Source organism: Dunckerocampus dactyliophorus, chromosome 21 (assembly GCF_027744805.1).
Source record: "Dunckerocampus dactyliophorus isolate RoL2022-P2 chromosome 21, RoL_Ddac_1.1, whole genome shotgun sequence".
Lineage (NCBI taxonomy): Eukaryota > Metazoa > Chordata > Actinopteri > Syngnathiformes > Syngnathidae > Dunckerocampus > Dunckerocampus dactyliophorus.
The window spans coordinates 10,416,527-10,434,403 of record NC_072839.1 but is presented as its reverse complement, the minus strand read 5'-3'; the positions used below and the strand labels follow the sequence as shown (position 1 = coordinate 10,434,403).

Sequence of the window (17,877 nt, the reverse complement as noted above, 5' to 3'; positions counted from 1 at the left end):
GGCAAGGTGGGTGAAGTGTCTTGCCCAAGGACGAAAGTGACTGGCACGAGGATCAAACCTCCAACCTTCTCGTTTCTGGATGACCTGCTCTACCTCCTGAGCCACTGCCGTCAATTTTAAGATAAATGTGGGATTTAAAGATTTTTTTTTTTCCTGAGATGATCAAAAGTGTCACTTTTTGTGTGACGATGACAATTCTAAAAGGTTTTTAAAATGAATATCCTGTGGCAAATTCCACCTATATTCATTCAACATCGCCAAAAATAGGTTGAAAACAAAAAAAATGAATGGCACAAAATGTCCTTAGCGTCTTAAAGTCAGTTGACCACTGTCTTTAATAAAAAATAACTGTGATAGAAATAACAGGATAAAAGGTTTTCAGACAAATGTTAAAGAACAGTCTTTATCTCATTATTCCCTTTGTTTTGTCAACAGAAAGACGTCATAAAGACCGAGTAACCTGAATCTTGTACAGTTTCTATTTTTACGCAGCTCAACTGACTGGGAGGCAAACGTGACGTCACGCCGCCCCTATAGGAAGTGGTGAATGATTGGACACGCCCCTGCGCGCTAGAGAGGACGGAAACAGGCAGAGCTAGAGAGAGAAGAGTGATTTGAAGCTTGGCCGCCGGGAAGAAGCGTTCGCTGGGACATTTTTCTCCTATATTTCTCTTAAAATGGCATATCACAGTCCCTACAGAGCTCCACCGCATATCAACACTCCTCCGGACCAGGGTTTTCTTTGGAATATCTTCCAGCGGTGAGTACAGGGGAGGCGGCGTCATTGCGGGCTACTAGCACTCATTTAAACCTCGTAGTGCGTATTTTTATGCAGTATTTTTTTTCAGCTCAAAGAAAGTTTTTTTTAACGGATTATATTAGCTCAAACGTGATTTTAGACAGACATAAGCTGTAGTGTTCGTGGATCTTGCTGGAAGTCCACTACAGTACTGCATAGTATGTAACACGTCACCCATAAGGTCACATTCTAGTACAGTACCTTGTAAGGGGTCTGCATTCCACTATTACTGACACTCAATGAGCCTGGCAGCTCGTCAACATGGCGAGACTTTCCAAAAACTGACACAGGAGTCCTTTGAAAGCGTTTGCCAAGGAATAGGGAGTGTTTTGAGTGTGTAAATATGCATTGCATCTACGATAATCCCGTGTCAATCACTTTTTCTGCAAGTACACAGGCATTGAAGCGTTATCAAGCTGAGGTTGCCATACTTTAAAGTATTATGTAATACTGCAGCTTTTCTCCCACTGCTTTGTTTCTTTGGAGTGCTGCAGAAGGCATCGCAAAGCCCACAAATTATTCATGTGTGGCGCAAAGACCCCTTTCAGAAAGCAGTTTTTGTAAACTAGTAGGCAAACTGGCGGCCGCAGGCATAATCCATGAATGACTTCAGACCGAGTTCAAAACTTTGGAGCGACTCATGTATTAGCAGTAGGTCCTTTTTAAAGGAGCAACTGTGCTCCTGACATTTAGAGGATCTTTGACCAGAGTTTTTGCAGTCGGACAGTAAATAGAGCAGCCCTCCTGTCATATATAGGATCTTTGAGTAGTGGTGTTTTTGTAGTAGATTCCTAAAAACAGAAGAAAATGATCTTTGACTTGTAGAGGATCTTTGACTAGCATTTTTACAGTGGGTGATGAAAAACAGCACAGTGCTTCTGTCATATAGTGGATCTTTTACTTGTGTTTTTGCAGTAGGTCCTTAAAAACAGCAGAGCACTTCTGTCATATAAAGGATCTTTGAAATGTGTTTTTGGAGCACATTCCTGAAAACAAAAGAAAACGGTAAATTAGAGGATCTTTGACTGGTGTTTTTGTGGTAAATGTCTAAACAGCAGAAAAGTCTCATCATATAAGAGCAGTTCCATAAAAAAGCACCAAAGCACACTACTCTATATAGAGGATCTTTGACTGGCGTTTTTGCAGCAGGTCCTGAAAAACAGCAGAGCGCTTCTGTCATGTTTTTGACTATCGAGTTTTTGTAGTACATTCCTAAAAACAGCAGAGCACTCCTGTCATATAGAGGATCTTTGGCTAGTGTTTTTGTAGTAGATTTTCTAAAAGCAGCAGAAAACTCCTGTCATCTAGAGGATCTTTGACTTGCATTTTTGCAAGTGTCTTTAATCAACAACGCACGCGACCTACTCTCATACAGAAGATGTTTGATTTTTGCAGTAGGTCCTGAAATACAGCAGAGCGCTCCTGTCAAATAGACGATCTTTGACTTGAGTTTTTGGAGTAGATTGCCGAAAACAACAGAAAACGCATGTCATATAGAGGATCTTTGACATTTTTGATTAGGTCTTTAAAAAGACAGGAAAGCGTGCTATTGTCATATAGAGGATCTTTGATTTGTGTTTTTGCAGTAGGTCTTGAAGAACAGCAGAGTGCTCCTGTTGTATATTCGATTTTTTTGTGTTCTTGCTGTAGGTCCTTAAAACGATCGGGCACTCTTGTCGTATGGAGGATCTTTGACTCGCATTTTTGCAGGTAGTCCTAAAAAAAACAACCCAGCAGTATTGTTATGTAGAGGATGTTTGACTAGTGTAATAATAATTAATAACTTATTGACTTAATGACTTATTGACAATATTTGCCATTTGGTGAGGTAAAAACGTGAAGGTATTTCTCTGAAATTGTGAACAACTGAGTTGACAATCCCTGGTGTAGACCTATGAAGTCATCATGGAAACACAGTATCAGACATGTGGCACACAACATGACTCACAGTCACCGCTCACATGAAGCACGCTGCCTCATCTGCTGCCGAGGAGCTCGGCCGAGCAGTGCTGGAATCCCCTCGATCATGTGATCAGAATCAGTAGAGCATAGTTGAGGCGGGAGGCCTTCTGTGTCACGCATACTCACACACACAATGAGTCACCATGCATGTGTTAGACGTTTGCAAAGCCAGTTCTCCTCACTCGCGTATAGATTTTTGCTATAGCCTTAGGAGGGTGCACCAGTCAGTCAAGGTTTTTTCCACTACTTTCCATATATCCTCTTGTTTCCATGATTTGGCACTAAATGAGTCATCATGAAGCTGACTCTCAGGCAGTCCAGGTACTACGTCAGGTCTCCTTAAGTGATCATCTCCTAGTACACTACACAAAACAAGAACAATAAGAACACACGTGGGGTAAATCTGTTGGGCCAAGGGAGGATTACTTCACAATCTCTTCACAACGCTAAACGCAGCTAACTACTTGAATTACTCGGGATGTCCGATGATTGGCATAAAAATTAGATATCAAATCATATCGGTATGGTGTTTTCTGCTGATATCAGTGTGAGACCTCATCAAACCGCACCATCCTCCACACCTTCATAGTGGCACTGATTGGTAACTCATTCAATACCAAAGACGTATTTATACGGTTTTAGAATCCTCAACGCCGATATTTTATGTTTTTTTGAGCGAGAGGCAGCTTCAATACTTCAAATCTAATATCACACCTCGGGAAGAATCACTCGTCACACTTGCACAAATAGTGAAAGTAGATGCTGATGTCTGTCATGTCAGTTACAAGTTCTTCAGTGTGAAGAAAGGACTACCAGATGGTTGACTGCTAATGCTTCAGGCCAGGGTAGTTTTAATGATGTCCTATTTTGGGCTCACAGAGAAGAAGGGTAAAAAAAAGTGATGTTGGGAGAAAATATCAGGGATCATACTGCACACTTTGTCAGGGTTGGGTAGCCGACGGTGAGCAGCAACGGCCTCACCTAGACAAAGCTCTCCTTTATGGAAATGCTCTGGAAGTTGTTTTTCCACCCAAGGACTATGTTTGCTTTAGTTGGGTGGAGGGAATGTAAAACTGGGACTCACAGAACAGAAGTAGAGCAGAGAACATTGAGAAAAGTCATGAATTCTGCAGACATAAAGCGACACACCTACCTACGACTGGAAAGTCAGCGCTGGGCTGCCTCTTGAGCTATCCCCGGCTCCTCCTCCTCTCCCACCTCAAGAATTCAGTTTGTTGACATGTTGCTAAGGAACAACTGAGTCACATTAGGTGCAAGCGGCTTTTCAAAACTGTGAGGCCTGTAGTGTGCTTCTGACCTGTTAATGTTTTAATGGTCATGAGACGATGACACACCGAGAAGTCTTTGATCGAGCATAGGTGGTAAAAAAAAAAAAAATTACATCACTGCAAAGTTCATAGCGAAATTTAACTTGTAAGGGGAGTCCAGACTTTTTGCAGAAGGTACAAAAGCTACAAAAGGTTTGGATAATTTGTAAAAAAAAAAGAAAAAAAGAAAAAAAGGCTATCTAGTATGATTTTATATGAAAAGTAAAAACCAGCCTGCATGTCAGGTTTGTGTTTTTAGTATCAACATTTCAACTTTTTGTCATTACGTTACAACTTATTGCTCTTTATTACTCAGTTTTGATATATTTTTGATATATTCTGTTGTTATTCAGTTTCTTCCAAGCAGTGCTGTTCGGTATTATCATCATAGAGTATTAGGGAGGTGCGCAGCCCTCAGAAGGCCCAAGTTCATTTTCTATATAGCATCAGACCACAACAGAAGTCATTTAAGGAAAGCTTTCCCGTAGCACATATCTAAATAAACTAAATACAGTGGAGCCCTGGCTGGCGACCAGTCCAGGGTGTACCTTGCCTTTCACCCACAATTAGCTGGGTTAGGCTCCAGCATATCCCCGTGACAAGTGGCATCGAAAATGGATGGATGGATGGACAGGGGAGCCCTGCGTATTTGTGATTCAGCATTCATGACGCTGCAAATTCATGTAACTCTGGTCCAAATTTTTATTTTTATTTTTATTTTTATTTTTATTTTTATTTTTATTTTTATTTTTATTTTTATTTTTATTTTTATTTTTATTTTTATTTTTTTCTCTATTTTTTTAGTTTATGTTTTAGTTTTTTTTTGTTTCAGAATTTTTATTTTATTTTAATTGTTGCCTTTATAAAGTGTACAGGCACAAGAACTGAAGCACCATTACTGATGGTTTAAAAGTGGTGTTGAATAAAGCTACAAGCGTACGGTACATTGTGTTTGTCGTACAAGTGTAAAAATAAGTTAAGCACGATACAGTGAAATGTAAAAAAACAAAAATTACATATTGACCTATTAACTCTTAGATTTTGTGTGAAAATGAATTTCTACCAGATAAACAAACACACCGAGCTTGTGTTCTTCAGGGGAGGTTGGACTTTTAATAGAGCTCCATTCATCCTCTGCTGCGGTCTGTTGAAAACAGTGACACACGTGCCCAGGAGGATAACATTTCAAGCTGTTGCCCTCTGCGATTTGTCTTGTGGAGTGTGAAGTTGTTCATGCAGGCGATATCTAATCTGTGCTCTCCTCTCGTCCGTGCAGGGTCGACAAGGACCGCAGTGGTGTGATATCAGACTCTGAGCTCCAGCAGGCCTTATCGAATGGTATGCATGGTTTTTTCCTCTTCCTCTCCCTCTTGGCCACTCGTTTGCAGCAAAAATGTAGCTCAGTTTGATGTTGTAGGGGGTGGAATTTCATTTCATTTCATTTTCCATTCTCATGTAACATTGAATCAGTATGTCTCCGCTTAGTACACCCACTATTGATGAATGCATGTGATCTGATGGCTAAAAGCTGTAGTTGAGATTATCTGGTCACATCATTAGGTACACTTGCACAATCAAATGTTACAAGAACTGCAGATAATATTGTTGCTTGATAGTCGACTGGATAATTTAAACAAGATGTTCGCCCCCATGAGAAAACAGAGAGACTCTCTCTCTTCTGACTTCTTTCCACTTCAGAGGTGAAGTCAAGTGTAGAAGTGAGCTGCAGTGGCTTTGAAAGAAGAAGCTGTTATCAGGCTGTGCTTTGGGTCCAGCCCTGCATACTGATTTAGTGTATGACTGTGTGTGTGCGCGTGCAATAGATGCGTGAGGATTTTACGTATGCATTGATTCCACGGGGTCATGATGTAGCCTTTTTTTCCCCTTGTGTATACGGTCGTCCCTCGCCACTTTGCGCTTTGAATTTCACGGCTTCACTCTTAACACGGTTTTACAAAATAAATTATGTTTCGTTGTTTATTATTAGTCAAAAGAAATATGCAAGAATACAAATGGCTAAATCAGGGGTGTCCAAACTTTTTCCAGCGAGGGCCATATACTGAATAATGAAAGGATGGGGCCACTTTGATATTTTGGAAACCAACACATAGAGATATGCTAAGAAGCTTTATGTAGCTCAACAAATAACTGCATTTCACCTTTGTAATATAGGTGAAATGCGACTAAAAATGATGTTTTTCCATAATAATACGAGTTCATTCTTGTAAAAGTGTGACTTGTGTTCTTCATTCGATTATGACTTTTGTAAAATTAAATGTTTTTTCCATTTCTGATGTTTTTTTAAAAATTATTTTCCAACTATTTCATTTCAGCTTTCCTTTTGTAAATTTTCTTCTCGTAATTCTAACTTTATTCCCATAATATTTTGTATCTTTAAAAAAAAATTATGTATTTTTTCTTTTTTTCAACATTGTTACTAAAATGATATTTTTCCTCATATTACAAGTTTATTCTCATAAAATTGCAGATTTTTTCCCATTAGAAAAAATTGTTTTTCCTCTTAATATTTCTGTTGTTTTCCTTTTCTGCTGTTGGTTTTTTTTTGTTATAATTTTCCAAATATTTCAACTTTATTCTTGTATATTTTCTTCTCCTAATATTTTCACTTTATTCTCATGTTATAAATTTTGCCCCAACCTAAGTTTCCAAAAATTACAACTTTATTCATTGTTTTGGACTTGAAAAAAAATCTTTAATATTTCAACTTCATACCACTAAAATGACATTTTTCCTCATACTATGACTTGTGAAATTACGGCTTTTTTTCCTTGCTAGATTACAAGTCTTCTCTTTATAATATTTTGACTTTTGATGGATTTCCCATTTTTGCTGCTTTAAAAAAAAATGTCCTTGTTAAATTACATTTTTAGTCTGTGCTGCGGGCCGCAAATGGCCCCCGGGTCGCACTTTGGACACCTCTGGGCTAAATGAATGGAAATACAATAATTCAGAAGACGCATTCAAAGACGGGATATGTAGTATTGTACACTGGTCACTAGATGTCAGCAATGTTACATTGATGAGACAGTAGCCACTGTGGGAAGTACGCTGTCCAGAAAAAAACAAAAAACTCTCTCAATGCTAATATGTGAGTCTGTTATGTCTTATGTATGTATGTCTAATATACCTTATTTTCTGTTATTATGTCAATTATATGAGGTAATTCAAGTGTAAAGGTGACTAAAGGGGTGTTACTGTATGTCCTGTCTAGAGGGCTCTAATAATGTTAAAATCATATTTAGAAGGTTGTAAACAGGTTACAGTATATGTGCTCTAACTATGACAATATTTCATTTATAAATAAGGAATAGTAATGTGTGGAAATTTGCTGGTATGACTGTATTATACTATACTGTAGCATGTGCATGTCCTTACTGTGTTGCCTGTGCAATTATTTTTATGACGCTAAATACTGTAATGGCGCTGTTATTAAACACGGTGAGTCAGACAGACGGGACTCAATTTCTCACACAGTTCACTCACACTTTAGGGTGTTTTGCCGAGTCACCACGGAATTTGGTACACATCTTTAGGGCACTGACAAGGACGTGTGTACATTTTGAGCAAGATTAGTTGGAAAAACATGGCCGCCATCAACCAAAATGTCTTTGCAGGGGTGCCTAATGAATTGCCTGTAAGCCACTGACCATTTGAGTGTAAAACTTCTATGTACAGTATGTCTTCCAAAGCATTTTGACCACATGTTATGGAGGGCCCCTACACATGTCATTTAGAACATTTAACATTATAATCGTAACATTTAATCTTGTATTACAACAGTGGTTTTCAGGCTTTTCAATGTAGCATGGATGGCCCTTGTGAATATGCACTGTATTCTTTGCCCTGCATGTTCGTGCCATCTTCGCTTGTGAGCAGCAGGTTTCCCAGCCGACCTGTTTGTACCACTTGATTAGATTCGCTGTGATATGAAGCAGAGTCGGCAAGGCTGAACGCACAAATGCACAACATCCTGTCGTCTGTCTGTGGCGCCTCTCTCAGTTGTCCGTCTTGTCCTTTCTTCTCAGCATCAAAACGCTCACCCCTGAGGACCATGGCCAGATGATCACTCGCTGGTTATTGCGGCATTGCTATTCTCATGTCGCTTCTGCATTCCTGTTGTGCGTTGGCCGTTCATTTTCCTGTCCTCTCATCGTGGGATATTTTCAATTGTCCTGACCCAGTTTCTGTCTTGTCGAATAGTTTGGCGCCTGAGGCATTGTGCCGTTTCTTATTATAAGTGGATGACACTCTTTTGTACTGTTTCAAGTTATTCACAAAAGTGAGTACAGCCCTCACATTTTTATGACAGTATTTGAGTAATCAATACTGAATGATGTGAAACTTGGATATCCTTTGGAGTAGTCTGTGTAAAGCTTGTAATGCAGTCTAGATTTGCTCGCCGCTGACAATGAACCGCACAGCCATATTGCTATTGTTGAATTTGTTGTTTGTTTTATATGTGACATGACGCTTGGATGCATTTTGGTGTGTAGAAATGTGTCCAATCGCTGTATTTTAACACCAAAACTTCATTTTTGTATTCACAAATGAATGAAAATATATATTTAGTTAGTCAGCGGCTGAAAAAGCAGCTACAATCTCCAAGCTAGACATAAGTAATGTTCTAATTAAACAACACTGCTGTCTGAAATAGCACATTTGTCAACATAAGTGTAGTTGCACATTACTTACAGACACAGTGTCCAAGCAGAAGCGTATTAGAAAGTATTTTGGAACAAAAAGTGTCCGGTATGCTCTGTATCATTCATTTAACTCAGTGAATTATTGCCACCACAACGAGCCGCCTAAGAAAAATCCATTCACCCAGTTTAACATAAAGGCAGCACACATTTTACACTTGTCCATAAGCTGTAGGTGTCCAGGTTATAAAATTGCATATTTACACAAAGAGACACACTTTAAACCTTGCAATCCTACCTGCACTCGGTGTTCCCGGCATCACTCGTTAGCTCCGGTGAGACACTTAAAATTACTTAAGAGTTGTCAGATCAAAAGACGATCGCTGCATAACACTTCAAAACATGTGATATTAGATATCATGGGAAATATAGTTCTTTTAGCCATAAATGAGCCGCGTCATACACATAGTGTGTTGGGTGCACGTCATCCAGTAACAAAAAAGATGACCTTTTGTTTACCGGCATCCCAAGTATAGACATCACACAAGCAAGCGGTCCTGCTCCACCGCTCGCCTGCCCTCCCAGATTAATGCTACCTTCTTGAGTTATTTATTTGAGCAGCGGAGCGGTAATAGCCAAGGAAATTGCTGACATGATGGAGAGAGCTGTGCAGCGTTGGCTGGCTGGAAGGTGGGAATCAAGGAGCTTGTTTTGGCCTTTTTGTACCGTGCACGTCTAAATGTGCAGCACGGGGGGAACACTGGAGTCAGGGGTTTTCATTACAGTAGCATACAAAAGCAATTACAGTGGTAGAACAAATTTAAAAGCCACAAAGCCATTGGCTCTTTCACACAGACATTCTGCAAATTTGATGCATCTTAGCCATAGTAGTAGATCATTTGTTTGTCAGTACCTTTCACACAGAACCAAGTGAAGCACCAGCATCCAGTGTGACATCCATACTGTATTTAACACACTTCACACAAACACTGTCCAGCCTCTGTTGTAGCTGTGATTATACCTTCTAAGCCAGAAAATACGTCTGTTACACATAGAAAAGCAGCATGCTAAAAAGCGAGGAGAAAAAAAAAAGACATGTGTTCTGTGTGAAAGGGGCTATTAGAGAGAGAGTGTAACCTGCAGGTAGTCGAACAACAGCCTCTTTCATATAGAAATCCCACAAAATTGCCTAATCAACACCGAAAGAGTATACAGAACACAGTGTAGCAGGATATTGGCACAACTTGTGCTACAGTAATCCCTCGCCACTTTGTGCTTTGATTTTTGCGGCTTCAATCTGTCACGGCAACAATCTATTAATAAATCATGCTGTTTCATAGTTGAATACGGCCTATTATTAGTCCAAAAATATGCATGTTTAAGCAAATATTGCAACGTTTTTCCTAAATTAATCATTTTCAGGCATATAAATGGTTAAATGAAGACACCGAAGACACATGCTAAGACGCTGTTAATGATATTGTACACTGGTGACTAATGGTAGTGTCAGTACTGTGATGTCCAGTGAGATCCACAAGCACCAGACTTGATCGGTCTAACAGCAGGGCTCAGGCTAACACGGGTTACTGTTGAGGCCGTAACCCACACCAAGCTAAAACTTAGCTCTGAACCCCCAACGCCACTTCCTGTCCGGCCACAGCTCCTCTAGCATCAGAACACATCTTATTTATGTCTTATTTGAGTCTTATTTATTATGTCTTAAATGACTAATTTTCTATTATTATGTCTACTATATTGGGTAATATGAGTGTAAAGGTTACTATAGGGGTGTTATCTCATGTTTAGTGGGCTCTAATAATGTTAAAAACTTAATTCAGAAGGTTGTAAACAGGTTTTCAATGCCACGATAAAAAGGGGATTACTGTACTGTGCTTTTATTGAGCATCATGGAATCTTGCAGTCGTACCCCAATTCCAGGTCTGTGCCATTCCTATACAACAGCAACACCATACTTTTTTTCGTGTTGTCGTTTTATATTAAATGATCGGACACCGAGCACACAGGGGTGAAGTCGTCCCGGAAATATTCCGACTTTGAAGATCAGAGCCGTACAGAGGTGTACGGCCTCAGCACCACATGTTTATATGGCTTTCATGCCTCCTGGGCATTTGTACAAGAAGCTTACTGAGCACATACATCTGTTTATACACACATATATATATATACACACATGTGTGTGCGTGTATACACTGCGGTCACTTCAGCCTGTTTTTCCTACAGCCTCGCCTCCCTCCCTTGTCACTCTGTCGCTCTCTCTCGCCCTCCACATCACCAGTGAGAGAGCTCAGTGTGCAGCACAGTGAGTGTATTGTGGCGTTCCAGCATCACAACTGCACAAACATGCCACCACTTTTTTCCTCAAGCTAGAGTCAGCCATGAGAAGAATTAGCAGGACGGCAGTGCACACAGTATTGGCTTCTTGCATTTCTGTGCTGTTGATCAGACAGCCCCTAATAAAGTAAGAAGTACTGGACCAAATAAGTGAAAAGGAGTCAAGTACAGGAAATGTTTTGTTGACAAATACTCCTCATGGGGTTAGTCCTGAACCTCGCCACACAAAAGGGTGAAGATTTGTCAAAACATGCACCCCGACTCTGTTGCCTGTGCTGTTATTTATCTGACAAATACACCACTTGGTGGCGCTGTTATTAAACCCCATAAGTCGGATTGGTATTGCACTCTTTGTTGGTTTCAGACATGTTTAACAAGTTGCGTTAAGCCAACAACACGTGGTTACAGTTACGCAATTCAACATGTCTGAAAAGGAGTAGGAAGAAGAAGAGCTTATCTCATCTTACCCCTTCTCCATGTCTATTATTGATCATTCATTCACACCATTACTTTAAATAGGAGTTAAAATAACGAAACTATAAAGTGTGTGTGCAGAAATGAAAATTGAAAAAGGACAAAATAAGATAAAAATTTAATATAAAGACATAAAATAGCAATACGTTATAATTAGTGGAGACATTAAGTAAATAAAATAACATTGAGGATAAATATATGAATACTAGAATAAAAATTATTACTTAATTGCACAATTTTTAGGTAATTTCTATATTTAAATGTCCTTGATGTCTTTGGCTTCCTCCAGTCCTCTTCTTAACGTGACATAGTTTGCAGTTGGCGCTCCAAGTGCCTTGAATTTTCCCTGCTTCCTTAAGTCGTGTGCTTGCTTGATTTGAAATTTATCACAGTTCACTGCCCTCTACAAAACACCCACTGCACGTAACTTTAGCACAAATTTTGGTAAACACCTTTTAGGGTAGTACTGACAAGCACGTGTGTAAAATCTGAACGTCTAGCACTTAATTATGCTGCTTTTCCATCCATCCTACCGCTTATCCGAGGTCAGGTCGTGGGGGCAGCAGCATTAAGCAGGGAAGCCGGCCACTTGGTCCAGCTCCTCTCGGCAGATCCTGAGGCGTTCCCAGGCCAGTTGAGAGACATAGTCTCTCCAACATGTCCTGGGTCTTCCTCGAGGCCTCCCTCGGACGTGGCCTGAACACCTCCCAAGGGAGGCGTCCGGGAGGCATGCTGACCAGATGCCCAAGCCGCCTCCTTTGGCTCCTCTCAATGAGAAGGGGCAGCGGTTCTACTCCCGAGTCTCTCCCGGATGACAGCGCTTCTCACCTAATCTCTAAGAGAGAGCCCAGCCACCCTACAGGAGACTGAGGGCAGCAATCAAAATTTTGCGTTGCGGCAAAGTTCCTGACATAATGATATAAAAACTTTTTTTTTTTTTTAGCTGAGAGGCGTTACTTTACCCTGTTAGGTGTGTTCTACATGTAGCTACTGTCCGAAGTACAGAGAAATTCATGATATCAGTTTCTTATGCATTTATTTACCTTGTATTACTCTTTTCTTTTCTCAGGCACATGGACGCCGTTCAACCCCGTGACTGTGCGCTCCATCATATGTGAGTAACTTCTGACGCAGCAGCTCGCTGTCTACACAACCGCCTTTTATACCCTTGACTGGCTGGATAAACATACTGCAGCCTGAGCAATTGAGTACTGGTCATTTTTAAAAAGGCCACCCCAAATGTTGATCTGTAACACAAAAACACTTTCATATTAATGAATGAAAGGGTGGCTTTGCTCTGCTTCTTCCAACTCCTTTTCGGGCATCTTGAATTGTGTTAACTTTGTCGAGCATCAGCCGAAACCGTCGCCGTTTCATGTACGTAATACCTCTATTCTGCCTTCTCTCGCTGTCCTCCAGCCATGTTCGACAGGGAGAATAAGAGCGGTGTCAACTTCAACGAGTTTGCCGGTGTGTGGAAGTACATCACCGATTGGCAAAACATCTTCAGGACGTACGACAGGGACAACTCCGGCTTCATCGACAAGAATGAGCTCAGACAGGCGCTGACTGGATTCGGTGAGCAGCAAAGTATGCGTTCATCGTTTGACTTGATTTGTGTGGTGGAGGGCTCCTACTTTGTTGTGTCGAGGACTTTCCCCAAGGGACAAGGAGGTATTGATGATGGTGCTCAGTTTTGATTGACACTGAAGTGACGTGGGGGGGTTGAGAGTTCAGTTTTAGCTTGGCGTGGGTTACGACCGCAACAACATTGTGATGCATGAAAATGCCTTAATTTAGGCAAAAAAAAGCATCAAATTTGCTTCGGTATTCATATTTTTGGACGGATAACAGGCTGTTAAATATCTTCATTATTTTAAATAAATTTATTTTCCATTAAGCCATTTTTTAAATTGAAATTTAACACGCTTCTATTTTTCTTTTCTCCTTTTCTTTCATTGCACAATCCATCTGTGCATTGCTGCACATTTTCTATTTTTTTCCCTCTCGCTATTAACATTTTCAATATAGGAAGGGAACAAACTATCAGTAATATTACTGAGACATGGAGAAGGGGTAGAATTAAATAAGCTCAGCTTCTTGCTACTCCTCTGCGGCCATGTTGAATTGTGCAAGTGAAACAAACAAAACCATGACCAGACGCCTTTTTTTTGGCCACGCGTAGGCTACCGTCTATCGGATCAGTTCTACGGTACACTCATCGAGAAGTTTGATCGACAGAGGAAGGGACAGGTGGCCTTTGATGACTTCATCCAATGCTGTATTGTCCTACAGGTAACTTCATCCCAATGCATCCAAAAAGAAGGATATTCTGTTATTTAAAGTCAATAACCACTTTCCTCTTCCGCAGAGGTTAACTGATGTTTTCAGGAGGTACGACACAGACCAGGATGGGTGGATCCAGGTTTCCTATGAACAGTATCTATCTATGGTCTTCAATATAGTATAATTATAACTCAAGAAAAGCAGCACAGAGGAGCACAACTGGACACAACTGTGCCAAAGACGGCGGCACTTCCTGGACGTCTGCCATGGTGGACACTACAAGATTTTTTTTTTAACATCACTAAAATTTGATATAAAAGAGAAAATATTGTATGAAGATGTTGGTTTGTTTTGTTCATAAAGTCAAGGGTTTTGTCTGCACGTACTACTTTCGTTGATGTATTTAAAAAAAAAAAAAAAAGAAATCTTGTAGTGTTTTATTTGATGACCAATCTGATGTATGTCTGTATGGAAGACTCCAGTTTAGGGATTGTTATTGACACTATGTCTTACTGTCTGTTGTCATTTTAATGTCTTAACGTTATAGTTTTTAAAAAATGCATGCGTTGCATGCTTTTCAAGGGGGTTTAGCCCCTCATGTCGTAGCATGCTTTCTCTTCTGTTTGTTTAAAGCCATGTTTACAAATACTGTGAAAGCAGGCAGCCCTCTGCTTTAAAAATTCCCTAACATGCCAGCTTACATGCCATATTTGTACAAACTTATTTTTTAACAGCAAACATACTATTGGTGAAGGGCGGCATTTTAGTATTGCTTATTTTTTGTGCATGATGCCTTAAGACGTGTAAAAAAACAACACAAAAGTGAAGTCTTTTATTAAAAAAGGGCAAAACAATGTGTTTAGTGTGGAATTATTCATCATATTCCTGAATTATTCCTCAATGCAGCTTGGCTCAATGGCGCCATCTTTTGTTGACTTGTAGTTCTTAGCACTGCATAAACGTGACCCCGGAACGGGTAAACGCGTTCTACGTGGTTCCCGCAGGGAAGTATTACATGGTGCACACAAACAGCTGCAGGTCGTTAGTTTAATCGGACGACGCCAAACAACGCGAAGGACTGTTTTACCTTGTTTTTTTTTAAAGACATTTTATGACATTTCATGAAACAATGTATCTTAAACTTTTTCGAAGTTTATCTGCATTGACAGGAAAGATACATTTAGCGCCCGCAAAACCCTTCTGTAGCACAACACAAGGTAAAGATTTGTTTTTATTTTTGCAATAGACGGCTGCAATACGAAAAAACACCACCAAAGTATTGACGTTGATATTATCTTTTACATGCTCGTAGCTAAACAGTATTGTGGCCAAATCCAGGAACGGTCGAGTAACTTCAAGTATTGGTGTAGTTGGATTATGCATTTTTGTAAGTGCCGCCGCTTAACTTTATGCTGCCATGAATGCTGCAAAGCTAAATGGAATGCAGCCAATGCTGCTGCGAGTTGTTCTTTGGTAGGCTGTATACAGCTATTGTGTATCGCTGCCCCCTGCAGTTCATTTTTTGTAACTACAGTTTGCTTAACTGGTTTGACCCCCAAGCTAAGCCTGCTGTGACCTCAAGCCACAATAGCTGTTTTGAAGTCATTTTATTTTTTCCTCCTTGTTATTGTGCACATGAAGATAATTCAGACCCGTCATTGTGTGGTTTTAAATGGCTGTGGGTCCACCTCTCCTCTTTCCGTCTTCCTCATTGTCTTGTCATTCGATGCAGGTCAGGCTGTGGTCTCAGAGCGCAGGGCCTCCGTGGTAAGCGTGGCTATAAACCGCCCTGAGGTGCGTAATGCGGTCAACCAGGAGACAGCAAGGCGTCTGCTGGAGGAGCTGGAAGCCTTTGAGAATGACCCAGCCTTGAACGTGGCTGTCCTGCACGGTATAGGTAAGATTAATGCTGACATTTTTGGTTGTTTGTCTCCCTCTTCTCCACTAGAGGCGCCCAACTTAACTGACTTGCTTATTCATTTTTGCAAAATTGTGTACTTTATTTTTGTGTTATAAATTTTAGATTTTTTTTCCTCTGTCATCAATTCTTAAATTGCTAACTCACCATCAACAAAAGATTTTTAAAAAAGCTGGAAAAGATTAAAGAAAAAAATTGTATTTTGTGAAAATATATACACACATACTAGAAATACAAACAAATGTCCACATATAATTTAGGCAGTAATTAATAATAGTAAAAAAAATTTTAACTATAAATTGACTACATATTTTAACTTAAATGGTTGGCAGAGGAACACAATGGCAGGGTTTTTTGTCTCTGCCATTGCTCCGTTCAGTCAATAGATGTCGCTACAATAAAGAGTGGAGCAAGAAAGCACTCAGAACACACACGCGCACACTTGTGAAGTGGCCTGCACTGTATCAGCTGCACAGAGCCAGGATCATGTCATGCTTCTTAATACCTCTGAAAATAATCATCACATCACATCACATCCACTGAATGCCTGAGTGGAAATAATACCTTCAACCTGGATCAACTGCCTGCACATTGAAGTGGCCTGTCGAGCGAGCTGAGAGAACAATTAGCAACTCCGACAAGGTTTAGCACTCAGCAGGATCTCAGTCCACAGAATAGAGCTGCGGTGCTGTGATGGGCTTTTAATGGTCCTGCAGGACGACTGACTTTTGTGTTGATTAGCAGCCTGTCTGTGTTACAGGATGACAAGCAGGGAAGCCCCCCTGGGTTCGCAACATAAGGAATCCATTTTGTTCAAATTAGCACCAATAATTTTCTCTGCCCCCCCCCCCCCTTTTTTTTAAAGAATGATGAATAATTGCTTTCTCCAGGTATTTGCGGTGTCAGATTTCTGCGGGTGTTTGCGGTCAGGTACAATCAAGATGTCAAGGCTGCTGTGTCCCGACAGCTCTAATCTACTTGTAATGTTTTACAGTCCTTGTGCGCAGTTGAAGAACGCACACACTAGTGGGCCAGAAAGAAATACCAGGCCTTGAATGATACAAAAATATGAAACTGCTGTGTTTCAAAAACTCGTGCATGATTCAGCAATATGTGCACACAAGGGTGCTCCAAATCTGTCAGTTTCAAGGGCATTCCTTATGCACACCCTCCTTCAGGTCACCCTAACAGAATTTCCATTGGATTTAGGTCTTAAGGACTTTGCATCTGTCATAGTTTGTAATTTTGTGGTCCCCTGCAGGAGGCAACTTCTGCGCTGGTTATGATCTGAAGGAGCTGGCCAATCACACGGCCTCTCTCAAATTGGAGCAAGATGTCACCAAGGGTCCTGGGCCAATGGTGAGTTCCGGGGGGACGGGACGGGACGGGACGGGACGGGAGGGGAGCTAGAATTGTAAGACGTCTGACTTATTTACCCGCAAGGACAAAAAATGTCAGCTTCCCACAAACTGGCACACTCCCACTTCAAATAAGTCAATCTTTTACTTCAGTCTGAAATATACATATGAAATATTAAATTTTTGGGACCTCACACTGGAGGTCCCGATCATAAATCTCCTTTGTGGGTCGAGGAGAGGTATCAGAGGGGGTGTAAAGGGGGGGTCTTCATGCTAGGGCTGCAACTAACGAGAATTTCCTTTTCTTAGTCCATTAATCAGAAACTTGTTTAATAAATAGAGGACCACTGCTTTACTGTTTTTATGGGACTTTTTCGTCACAAGGAACAAATGTGTTGGATTGTGTTGGACAGAGAGATGACAGTCGTGATCTCCAGCATCTCTTAAGGGTTAAAACAAAAAACAAAACAGAATCACACATGACTTGATATACACGTGAAATGAAATATTGTCATGATGTCCTAATCTAGTCATGGTCTCCAGGGTCCCTCTCGTTTGGAGTTCTCCAAGCCGCTGATAGCAGCAGTCAGTGGTTTCGCCGTGGCCGGAGGTCTGGAGCTGGCCCTGCTGGCTGACCTGCGGGTGGTGGAGGAGAGCGCCGTCATGGGGGTGTTCTGTCGTAGGTTCGGTACGTTTCATTTCTTTCATACGCTTCCTGCACAACTGCTACCATTCATGT

General features: G+C 40.7%; 2 protein-coding genes across 5 annotated transcripts in view; both read left to right on the top strand.

The window, feature by feature from the left end:
- The first annotated feature begins 554 nt into the window (after window positions 1-554).
- On the top strand, window positions 555-14,705 carry pdcd6 (programmed cell death 6). 2 transcript variants are annotated; one of them, XM_054766313.1, is made up of 6 exons: window positions 555-760; window positions 5,366-5,427; window positions 12,646-12,690; window positions 12,996-13,166; window positions 13,762-13,871; window positions 13,948-14,705. In XM_054766313.1, the coding sequence occupies exons 1-6, from the start codon at window positions 678-680 to the stop codon at window positions 14,044-14,046; spliced, it is 570 nt and encodes a 189-aa protein (XP_054622288.1). In that variant the 5' UTR covers window positions 555-677; the 3' UTR covers window positions 14,047-14,705. The 2 variants fall into 2 exon arrangements, with proteins under 2 accessions (XP_054622288.1, XP_054622290.1); XM_054766315.1 differs by having other exon boundaries at window positions 556-760; window positions 12,996-13,154.
- Window positions 14,706-14,886: 181 nt separating this feature from the next.
- Window positions 14,887-17,877, top strand: part of zgc:101569 (uncharacterized protein LOC449822 homolog) — a 45,116-nt gene continuing 42,125 nt past the window's right edge. For all 3 annotated transcript variants that reach the window (XR_008567327.1, XM_054765271.1, XM_054765270.1), the window contains exons 1-4: window positions 14,887-15,079; window positions 15,595-15,759; window positions 17,042-17,139; window positions 17,682-17,826. Coding sequence is in view for 2 of the 3 variants with exons in the window: in XM_054765271.1 (XP_054621246.1) it covers window positions 14,974-15,079; window positions 15,595-15,759; window positions 17,042-17,139; window positions 17,682-17,826 (514 nt within the window). In the remaining variant the exon portion in view is untranslated. The remainder of the gene's footprint in view (window positions 15,080-15,594; window positions 15,760-17,041; window positions 17,140-17,681; window positions 17,827-17,877) is intronic.

Bases quoted from the DNA above. Each gene is read 5' to 3' on its own strand.
- pdcd6 (XM_054766313.1), top strand. From the start codon at position 678: ATGGCATATCACAGTCCCTACAGAGCTCCACCGCATATCAACACTCCT. The intron at 5,428-12,645 runs GTATGCATGGTT...TTCTTTTCTCAG, and splicing joins CCAGCAGGCCTTATCGAATG to GCACATGGACGCCGTTCAAC. The intron at 13,167-13,761 runs GTATGCGTTCAT...GGCCACGCGTAG, and splicing joins TGGATTCGGTGAGCAGCAAA to GCTACCGTCTATCGGATCAG.